Source organism: Garra rufa, chromosome 9, assembly GCF_049309525.1.
Source record: "Garra rufa chromosome 9, GarRuf1.0, whole genome shotgun sequence".
In the NCBI taxonomy this organism is placed as follows: domain Eukaryota; kingdom Metazoa; phylum Chordata; class Actinopteri; order Cypriniformes; family Cyprinidae; genus Garra; species Garra rufa.
The window spans coordinates 23,317,847-23,328,313 of record NC_133369.1 but is presented as its reverse complement, the minus strand read 5'-3'; the positions used below and the strand labels follow the sequence as shown (position 1 = coordinate 23,328,313).

The 10,467-nt window shown below is 37.0% G+C and overlaps 2 protein-coding genes across 2 annotated transcripts; both read left to right on the top strand.

Annotated features, from left to right (window-relative positions):
- Nucleotides 1–412: 412 nt before the first annotated feature.
- Nucleotides 413–3,139, top strand: LOC141342076 (uncharacterized). Its single transcript, XM_073846459.1, has 2 exons — nt 413–663; nt 1,105–3,139. The coding sequence occupies exon 2, from the start codon at nt 1,107–1,109 to the stop codon at nt 2,043–2,045; it is 939 nt and encodes a 312-aa protein (XP_073702560.1). The 5' UTR covers nt 413–663; nt 1,105–1,106; the 3' UTR covers nt 2,046–3,139.
- A 598-nt stretch (nt 3,140–3,737) lies between these two features.
- glipr2l (GLI pathogenesis-related 2, like) lies at nt 3,738–10,377 on the top strand. The gene is made up of 5 exons (XM_073846460.1): nt 3,738–4,038; nt 4,652–4,760; nt 4,869–4,972; nt 7,021–7,098; nt 9,627–10,377. The coding sequence occupies exons 1-5, from the start codon at nt 4,026–4,028 to the stop codon at nt 9,785–9,787; spliced, it is 465 nt and encodes a 154-aa protein (XP_073702561.1). The 5' UTR covers nt 3,738–4,025; the 3' UTR covers nt 9,788–10,377.
- Nucleotides 10,378–10,467: the final 90 nt, after the last annotated feature.

Below are 10,467 nucleotides of genomic sequence, written 5' to 3'. Positions count from 1 at the left end.
CCAGCAGTTTGAAAACACCCACAAAATTCAGAAACGCCCACGTTTGCTCTGCAGAGACCTCTTCCTCGCAGCGAGGGGTGTCTCGTCTGGGATCAGGAAGCCCTCTAGTGGTCGGGTGGTGAAAACTTTTGAATACATCCCTGGAGACAAACTTCCTTTCATTAAGGACATTTATTTTTATTTTATTACAATCAATGCTTGAAGTTTCAAAGACACCTCCCACCCTAACCATAAAACATAAAAAATAACGCATAATATATATATATATATATATATATATATATATATATATATATATAGAGAGAGAGAGAGAGAGAGAGAGAGAGAGAGAGAGAGAGAGAGAGAGAGATTGTGAACAGCACTCATGCATTTCATTGGCTTCGTGTACTCTGCACAATGTAAGTAGCCTATCTGACAATAAAGTTGACAAGATTCTAAAGGACAGTATTCTAGGTTACATTTTAGGTTTAAGTAAGGTCACAGGCACAGCTCATGTCCAATCTTGATTAACGACTTACGAGAGTTTCATAGGTTCGTATTGGTTTACTTTAAACCAGAAGGCGGGAACATTCTGGGTGGAATCTGCGGATCATTTTATTTCAGTGAGCAGAACTCCAGCACAGAGCTGATATCAAGCGAAATAAAACGTGTCTTTGATACAAGGTAAAGTGGACAGTTAAATTATTAACTTAGTATTTAATGTCTAGTAGCTGTATTAGTAAACAATGTAGTATGTTGCCTCGAATGAGCGCTTTTTTATTTCGATAATTTGGCGGCAAAGTCGGGTAGAGGCAGAAACGAAACTGAAAGCCCTCTCGTATGATTTTATCGAGGTGAAATGACTGAAATCTCTCAAAAGGAAAACCGCAAAACGACATTTTGGTAACGTTTCCCTCTGAAAGCATTATTCAGTTTAGAGGCTAACGAAATGATGACACAAGAAATTAAATCTTTTTTCATTATGATTGTTTGCCCTCATGAAACAGTTTTAGACATATTTTTCTACGTAAACTGCAACTGAAGCATGTTCGGGATGGTTATTTTAAACACTGTGTGACCTTTTAAAATAGTTGAAAAGCTAATTCCCATCTTACTTGGTTTCAGAAATGATGACTCAAAAAGCACGTGACTGTAAACGGACGACTTTTGAGGGACATCATCTGAGTCTGTCAGAACTAAAAGAACTTGGCATAGACAACAAGTACCTGTCAAACAAAAACATCCCTGCTTATCCAGAATCTGTGGTGTTCAGTGTACAGAAAGTGTCTCATGTTACTGGAGAAAGTGGTCTTAGGGCTATTTTTAACAATTCAGGGTTCAGACAGCCACCAGAGCTGGCAGCTAATGCTCAGGGCCCTTTCATCTGGTGGAGTTTAGCAGTCACATCTGATGACATATACTCAGCAGAGGAGCATTTCCTCACGTCTTTATTCCCTCGTCGAAGTTCTTCCCAAATTCGCAACCAGCCGTCCATCCTTGAGCACTTCACCAGCTCGAAGGCCTTTCAGGAAAAATCTGCCTATGGAAACTTTCGCTTCACTTTTTCACTGAAGGAGCTTCTCTGGCACTATGGCAAGCAGTTCTGTAGTGGCCAAAGTCCAGTTTTTCGTGTTTATGAGACTGTGCTCTACAAACAAGAGATTCAATATACAGTTGTAGTGCATCCTCATTACATAAATCTTTATGATGATTATCCTCGACTTCCACGTCAGAGTGATGGTGTGTGTGGGTACTATGATGGGGCCATGTGGTGGCGCTGTCAAGCCCCTTCTGAAGTCTATATGAACAAGCTTGAAGTGAATAGCTGTCGTAGACGAGTTGATGTGAGCTCTCATTACAAAGAAGAATACTATGTGTGGGATCATGTGTGTATAGCTTTCCACATGGAGCCAGGGTGGGTGTTGCGTGTGGACAGAAACAAGCTGTTTAAGAGAGTGAATGCGTGTGAAGTGTCTTATCCGTGTCTTCTGAGACCTCCGGAGACTCCATTGAGTTTAAACGTTGCAGAGCGTAAACTAGCTCAAATTAAGACCGAAATGGGCTAGACTGAAACCACAGACCATGTAGATATTACATTCACAGGAATAGCAAAGAATAATGATGCTGTGTATGCTAGTTAGAACACCACTTGCCTTTAATAAACAGCTTAAGTGCACAGCTGTCATAATAAAAAATACAAAGCCTTCCCTACAAAGCTGTGCCATAGTTCTGTCAATTTTAAACTTTTGAGACATTTATAGATTTTTATAATTCATACCTAGTGTAAACTTGGCTATAACATCAACAGCTCATTCTGAGGCTGATAATGCAAACTTATGGAATAGTTATCCTAACTATCTAGTTAACTATCTAGTCTGTTTTCCTTCATTTATATAGCACTTTTAACAGTACAGATCATGTCAAAGCAGCTTTAAAGTATTAAATAGGAAAATAGTGTGTCAATAATGCAAAAGGTAACAATAGTAAACACTCGGTTTTCAGTTAAAGTCAGTTCAGACACCTTCAACATTTTTTACATTATCACAGTTTATTCACTATAGTTTAGAAAATGGTAATAAAATATGACAGTTAAACTGTGTCAGAACAAATTCATGTGTTGGATAACTTTGATAGAAAGTTATGTAACAAAACATGGTCAGGTCAAAGTATCAAATAAATTTACTAGTAGTCCACTATGAAGATTTTTTTGGTATAATACCAAAACTTTGTTAAAATAACTTTATTGAGCTATTTCTACACTGCACCCACTAGTAAAAAAAAAAACCCCACAAAAATTATATGTGTTTTCTGAATAACTTTTGGTTTGACTATGTTCAGTTATTTTGCACAAACTATTTAAAAAAATTCTCTCCACCAGAGGTCTATGTTGGCTAGTTGGTTATTATTTTAACTGTAGTTGTTTTACTTTTAGCTTTTTATGTTTGTTTTTTAATGCCATATTTTAATCTTTTGTGCTTAAATCTAATGTCTTATTGCTCTAAAATCACTTTAACTGTTTGAATCTGATCACTAAAACAGTTTTGAATCTGAAAAATCTGATTTTAATTAACATTGATTAGTGATGTTACTTTATGTCAAGTCTCTTTGCTATTGCTAAATCAATAAATATGACTATACCACAGCAGTTGGCTTCCTAGTGTTCATCTTGAAGGTAAGCAACATCCACACTCACATTATTTTGTCACAATGTTAAAGTTGTCCAAATGAAGTTCTTAGCAATGCATATTACTAATAAAAAATTAAGTTTTACTATATTTACGGTAGGAAATTTTCAAAATATCTTAATGGAACATGATCTTAATACCCTAATAATTTTTGGTATAAAAGAAAAATCGATAATTTTGACCCATACATTGAATTTTGTCTATTGCTACAAATATACCCATGCAACTTAACACTGGTTCCATGGTCCAGGGTCACATATAATCTGATTTATTATAGAATTAACAACACATATCCTCTTTTTTTACCTTTCTCATTAGAAAAAAAGCAGAATTTGAGTCTATAACCTTTATTTCAGGGAAAAATCTTAACTGTTTAATTCAAGGCTTGGTTATGCTATTTTAAAAGCTTGTACGGTTGTTGGTTTGTATTTGGTTTTACTCAAGTGTGTGCTTTCAGCTCAATGCTTCCAGCTGCAAACAGCAATGCCAACACCATATAAGGCCACTTGGCTCATACAGATGATGTCATCACCACAGTCCTGACTGGAGAATCTCCTTTGCCCTGTACAAAGTGTGAGAGAAAGAAAGTGAAGGAGGTGTGGTGAAGAGGAAGGAGAAGCAAGAGAATATACATTTGTAGGGAATGCTAAAATGGGTTCAACTGAAGCTTGTTTGTAAGATCTTCTTTCAGTGTCTGGCTTCCAGAGGATGAAAAGCTAGATGCTACTTGTTTATACTGGAAAAACACAAGAGAGAACGAGGAAAGCCAGAAACGGGTGTGGAAAAAGAGTGAGGCATTATAACAGCTGCCAGGAACTGTGACAGTGAGGGAACTACTTCACTTAGAGGAGTCTTCTTACCATGGGGAAGTCAGGTTAGTGCATAATTCACTTCCAAATCCCTGTCTCTCTTTAGCATTTGTAAAGCTGTCAAATATGTATTTTCTTCAGTCTGTCACTGCCATCCTCTGCTGTTGAATGAAGTTTTGTCAGCACAGGTTGAGTATATGCCAGCTTTATCACGCTGTATGTGTGTACTGGGGATTGTTAGCTACTCAATCCTTGCTTTGTTTGAGCGATAGCATCATGTAGTTGGATTGATGCCTTGGCAATAGTGGCAAGCACAACTGTTTGGCGACATTTGTTCAGTCTGAGAGTTGTTGCAATTAGAGCACAGTTTTTGAATGTTGTCTTCTGCATTACTTTATATCCAACTGCAGTATGTATAAAAAATAATCAAATTCACTAATATTCTGTACGTTTAAAAAAAAAAGTAAAAAATGAAGATGTACTTCAATGGCTTGTTATTTCATATTTCTCCCCACACATATGACATGGTGGGCCAAATGAAAGGACATAAAGAGCTCTGGTTTGGTCAAACCAATACTAGCCTTGAGTAATACATATTTTAGGCTGTATGTTTGTTGAGGTCAGCTAAGAGTAAGAAAAATTGCCATGCTTTCTAATCTCTTGCTATTGATTTTGCAGCCTCCAAGCTTTTTAGTGAGGATGTATTGAAGACTCATAATGAGTACAGGAGGAAACATCAAGCCCCACCTTTAAAACTCAGCAGTAAACTGAGCAGTGAAGCAGCAAGGTGAGATCTTTTCTTTTATATATTTGCTGTTAATTTTTAATCTTCTTTGGCATAGCTTTTGTCTTTACTTTAGTTTAATGTTTTTCAATTAACCCATGTTTCTTGTAGATATGCTGAGAGCCTCGCTAGCACCAGGATTCTGAAGCACAGTGTTGAGTCTAGTAGAGGAAACTGTGGAGAAAATCTAGCATGGGCATCTTATGATCAAACAGGTAGGGATTTTCTTCTTCTGTCTCAAATTGTCCATCTGAAACATGTATTTAAATATATAAGTGTAAGAATGCAGACTGCCCTCTTCTTCTCTTTGCAACAGCTGGGACTCATTATGAATTGACTACCTCCATGTTCAGTCTAAAGCTGATTACAAAGTAGATTGGAATGTCTGGCCGGTCTAGGGTGATTTGTAAAGTGTCACTAAATGTATAGTGGCTTATATGAAGCTGTAACTCGGAATCTCTAGTTTGATTTACTGTAATGTAGTTAAACAACCAGATTGCACAGATGTTCAAACACACGTTCTACAAAATCAGGAATTTGGGATAATTAGAACTTTTTGAAACATTTTTGAAACTTTCATTTATAATAAATGCCATGTTCTGTTATGAAATTGTAGATGGTGCAGATTAATGGGTAATGCAAACTGATGATATTCACAGCGTTAAATTATTTGGAACAAACTCGTAATAAGCTTGCTGCTTTACATTTAAATGGCTGGTTAGCATTCACTAGAGCAGGGGTTTTCAAACCTGTCCTGGAGCCTCCCCTGCCCTGCACATTTTGTATGTCTCCCTTATTAGGCACACCCAATTCAGGTCTTGCAGTCTCTACTAATGAGCTGATGATTTGAATCAGGTGTATTAGATGAGAGAGACAAGCAAAATGTGCAGGGCAGGGGAGGCTCCAGGACAGGTTTGAAAACCCCTGCACTAGAGCATTTTGCAGCATGCTTTCAGACTTCCTCTGAAACCCTTTCACCTCCCCAGCTCTACCTGTATACAGTTGAGGTCAAAAGTTTACATGCCCCTGTCAGAATCATTAAAAAAGTTATTTTATCAAAAAAAAGAGTGATCATACAAAATGCATGTTGTTGATCATTTAGTACTTACCTGAATAAGATATTTCACATAAAAGATGTTTGCATATAAAACATTTAAAAGTTTACATCCCCTTGATTCTTAATATGTGTTCTTAGCTGAATGATTCACAGCTGTGTTTTTCAGGAGTCCCTTGTTTATCCTGAACAGTTAAACTGCCTGAAAAATCTTTGGTTTTCCAGCATTTTGTGTATTTTGAACCCTTTCCAACAATATCTGTATGATTTTGAGATGCATCTTTCCACACTGAGAACAACTGAGGGACTCATATGCAACAATTCAGAAGGTTCAAACGCTCACTGATGCTCCAAAAGAAAACAATGCATTAAGTCAGGAGGGTGAAAACTTTTTGAATTTGAAGATATGGGTAAAATTTGTTTTGTGTTCTGGGAAACATGTAACTACTTCTGTACTTCTGTAGCCTTTGAAGGGCAGTACTAAATGAGTAAAAATTTACACATCTCCATTCTGTTCAACTCTCTTAATGCATGGTTTTTCCCTTCTGGAGCATTAGTAAGCGTTTAAACCTTTTGTAATATTTGCTTATCAGTCTCTCAGTTGTCCTCATTGTAAAAAGATGGATCTCAAAATCATACAGTCATTGTTGGAAAGGGTTCAGATATACAAAAATTAAGAATTTGTGGGACCTGAAGGATTTTTCTGAAAAACAGCGGGCAGTTTAACCTCTCAGGACAAACAAGGGACAAACTATATGTAAATATCTCTATATATATATATATATGTAAATATCTTGTTCAGGTCAGTACTAAATAAAAACATAACATGCATTTTGTAAGATTCCTCTTATTTTGGTAAAATAATTAACATTCTAATGATTTTGAAACTTTTAACCTCAACTGTAGATCTACTACAGGTTGTTATACATACTATTTGTGCTGCAGCAGTATGTCTTAAATACTCATAGCATCGTATCTGTGTGTACTTTGCTGCAGCAGCAGCATTAATCTACAACAACAGCAATAACCAACAGCAGCAGCAATTCAGCAGCGTAGCAGATCTATTCTGCCAAGACAAAATACATTAGCATTGTCATGTCCATTACCATGCTAAAATATTCAGAGAATTGTCATGATGATACTGAATTTTTGGGGCCTGACCTTTTCACATGAGACTCTCTGTGTATGTTTGTGTGCATGTGCCGACAGGTAAAGATGTGACTGATCGCTGGTACAATGAAGTAAACCAGTACAACTTCAACCAGCCGGGATTCTCCTCTGGAACTGGTAAGAGTATTTACAGCAGTGGCTCTCCTTGAGAACCACTTACCTGCAAAGCTTACTTCTAGCACTTCTGAATCAGCATCTTAAGGTCTTTCTGTGCAGTAATGCTAGACATTGTAAAAACTGGCCAAAACCTCTCTAAAATAAGAAAGAAATCAGACCAGCTACAACCAGAATATCAGATTCGGCTGGTTTTTAGGGCAGTCAATTGAAGGAGATAAAAGGTGGGGATTGTGAACAAACAGTGCTCTTTCCACCTTCAATACTATGACTCAGGTGCCCTTGAGCAAGGCACCGAAACTCCAGTTGGCACCAAAATGGCTGCCCACTGCTCCGGGTGTGTGTTCACAGTGTTTGTTAACTTCTCACTGCTGTGTGTGTGCACTTGGATGGGTTAAATGCAGAGCACCAATTTTGAGTATGGGTCACCATACTTAACAATAGGTCATGACTTCACTTTAAGATTTTCTTTTTAGTAGAGAAAAAATTTCTAAAAAGTAATTAAAAAATTACAATTTAAATAAAGAACCCCGTTTTTTTAACCTCTTGGCTCACTACACTGCAACTGTCAGTGTTTTGTGCACTAGAGATGGTAAGGACATGCACTAAAATCAAGCCCTGTCCTCTGTTTTTTTTTGCATTAGTTTAACATTTACTAATGTATTAATTATAATTTATTTATTTAAAAAAGAACTACTAGTGAGTGACATCATAGAGACAGAGCGAGCGACATAATATAAAAACCACGCCCACCGGGGGAAAAACAAACCAACGCTCTCCATTGACTTTGTATAGAGGGAAGCTGCCTCCTTGTCATTTCTGACTTAACAAAAATCAGAACAATGTCTAAAAGCTGTACAATAAAAACAAGCTAAAAACCACAGAACTACGTTTTTATAAGCTGTCGACCTAAAAAAAAACGAGTGTTTAAAAACACAAAAATAGAGTGCAACGTGTCTTATTACTCTTAGAACTACGCCCGCTGGAGGGAAATGTAACAGCGACAGTAAATATTCATTATTTAACCATGTCATTGGATTATTTCACCACCCTGAAAGGAGGAAATATATTGAGAAACTAAATTTTATTAGTCTATGTCAGTGCACCTTTTTCTTACTTTCCTTTTGTTGGAGAAATGATGAAACTGAGTAGCCCAACGTGAAATACCCTGACATCTACAACTATTTGTGTCCTTAAACAGTCGTTTTTTTGGGTCGACAGCTTATAAAAACGTAGTTCTGTGTTTTTTAGCTTGTTTACTGTACACCATGTCTCATAGCAGCTTTTAGACATTGTTCTGTTTTTTTGTTATAAGTCAGAAATGACAAGGAGTCAGTGGAAAGTGTTGAATTGTTCTCCTTAGCAGTTTTTTTTTTTTTTTTTTTGGTGGGGTTACCCCTGTAAAATTCGCACTTCAGGGGCTAAATAATATGTTATTAGAGTCGCTTCAACCCCTGGACATGAAAAATAACCTGTCTACAGTGTTAAAGTGTGGGAAAACCGCAGACTTGGCAACAATGGCAATTGGGCTAGTTTTGGGCTAGTTTTGAGTAGCAATACAGTAAATATAGCATTCCGGGAGGTAAAATAAGTTTGGCCCAGACAGTGTAATACAATATTCTTCAATATTTTTTTAAAATTTGAGAGTTGTGACTCATCTTATTGGAATGAAGCTTTCCAAAGCCCTCCCAGGCACAGGAAATTCCCCATGAAATTCAGCTATGAGAAATCTCTTACAGTGTGATGTCTCACTTACAGCTGTTAACTCACCCCCTCAGCTTTTATTGACCTCACCTGTCATCAGCTTCAGCCTGCAGGAAATGAGTAATACGACTCACCACCTCAAGAGGGCAGAACACATTTGAAAGAGTCACAATTCTACCAGGGTTGCCATGTTTTCAAAACAAAACCCTCCCAATAGCTACTCAAAACTGCAGTTTTCCTGTGGAATTTGGCTACTTTAACACTGTTGCTTGGGTTGTTTTTCATGTCTGTGGGTGGGTTTTGTTGTAAAAACTTGGCAACCTTGCCAATATCTTTTTGGAGGGGGTTCCCCGGTAAACATAGAATTCCCAGGAGGTAAAATACATGTTTTTTGGAGAGGTTCCCCTGGTAAAATTCACATTACAAGGGCTAAATATTATGTTATTGGGGTTGCTTCAACCCACTAACATGAAAAAACAACCCGCAGCAACAGTGTTAAAGTACCCAAATTTTGCAGGAAAACCTCAGACTTGCCAACACTGAATTCTACAACAGCTGATTCAAAATCAACATCAAAACTGTATTTGATTCCCAGAGTTATTAGCTTTGGATAAGCATGAATGCATAAAATGTACTTGAGTCCCTTACTGCTCTCAAATATTTCCACTCTGTCTCTCAGCATATAAATATTTAACTGAGTACTAACATAACCACCACACAGTTTATGTTAGTCAAACATACATAAACACTTTGTGACAACCACACGGACATCCTATTCCTCACTACAGTACACAGCAATTAATGTAAGAATCATTGTTTTGTTCTAGGTCACTTCACTGCAATGGTGTGGAAAAGCTCGAAGAAACTCGGTGTGGGTAAAGCTGTGGCCTCGGATGGTTCTACCTTTGTAGTGGCACGTTATTTCCCTGCTGGCAACATTACCAATCAGGGCCACTTCCAGGCCAATGTCCTGCCCCCTAAAAGCTGATCCAAATGTAGCTGGACACAATAAGAACGAAGGTAGGGAGGACAGGGAACAGCTGAAATTGAAAAGACTTTTACCTGGAGGACCAAACACAGTGGTTGGCTTTAATACACAGATCTTACTTGAATAAAGCTTCTGTCTTTACATGTTTAGGCCTTTATTAATTTGATTATAAAGAGACTTACAGTAAACTAAAATGTTAAAGCTAATGCTAGTTATATAGTCGACTTTTCCATAAAACTAAACTTTTCTATTGGTAAGGTCATTGTGTGCCTGTGTGTGCATGTAATGTCAGCATAACAGTATTTGAAGTTATTTTTCAGGAATGAAGCAAATACAGATATAATCACATACCTGCACTACACTAAAATCTAATGTGAATATTTCTTTGGGATGCAGTTTTCATGCTAAATCTGAAAAGAAGTGTGTGACCCTACGGTGCATTTAAATGCAGATGATGAGATGCTGAAGAAATACGTTTTGGTAATTTTCAGATCTTTATATCATAGACTGATCATTCATCATTATTACTTTGGTCATCTTTGTCTCTTTTTATATTGATATGGATTAAAATTGACACTGTTCAAATAGTCTATCTGATGTCACTTCATTCAAAATTGAGTAAACAATATTATCTATGATTTGTAGTTTGACAATTGTGAACAAAGCTCAAACAATTATTA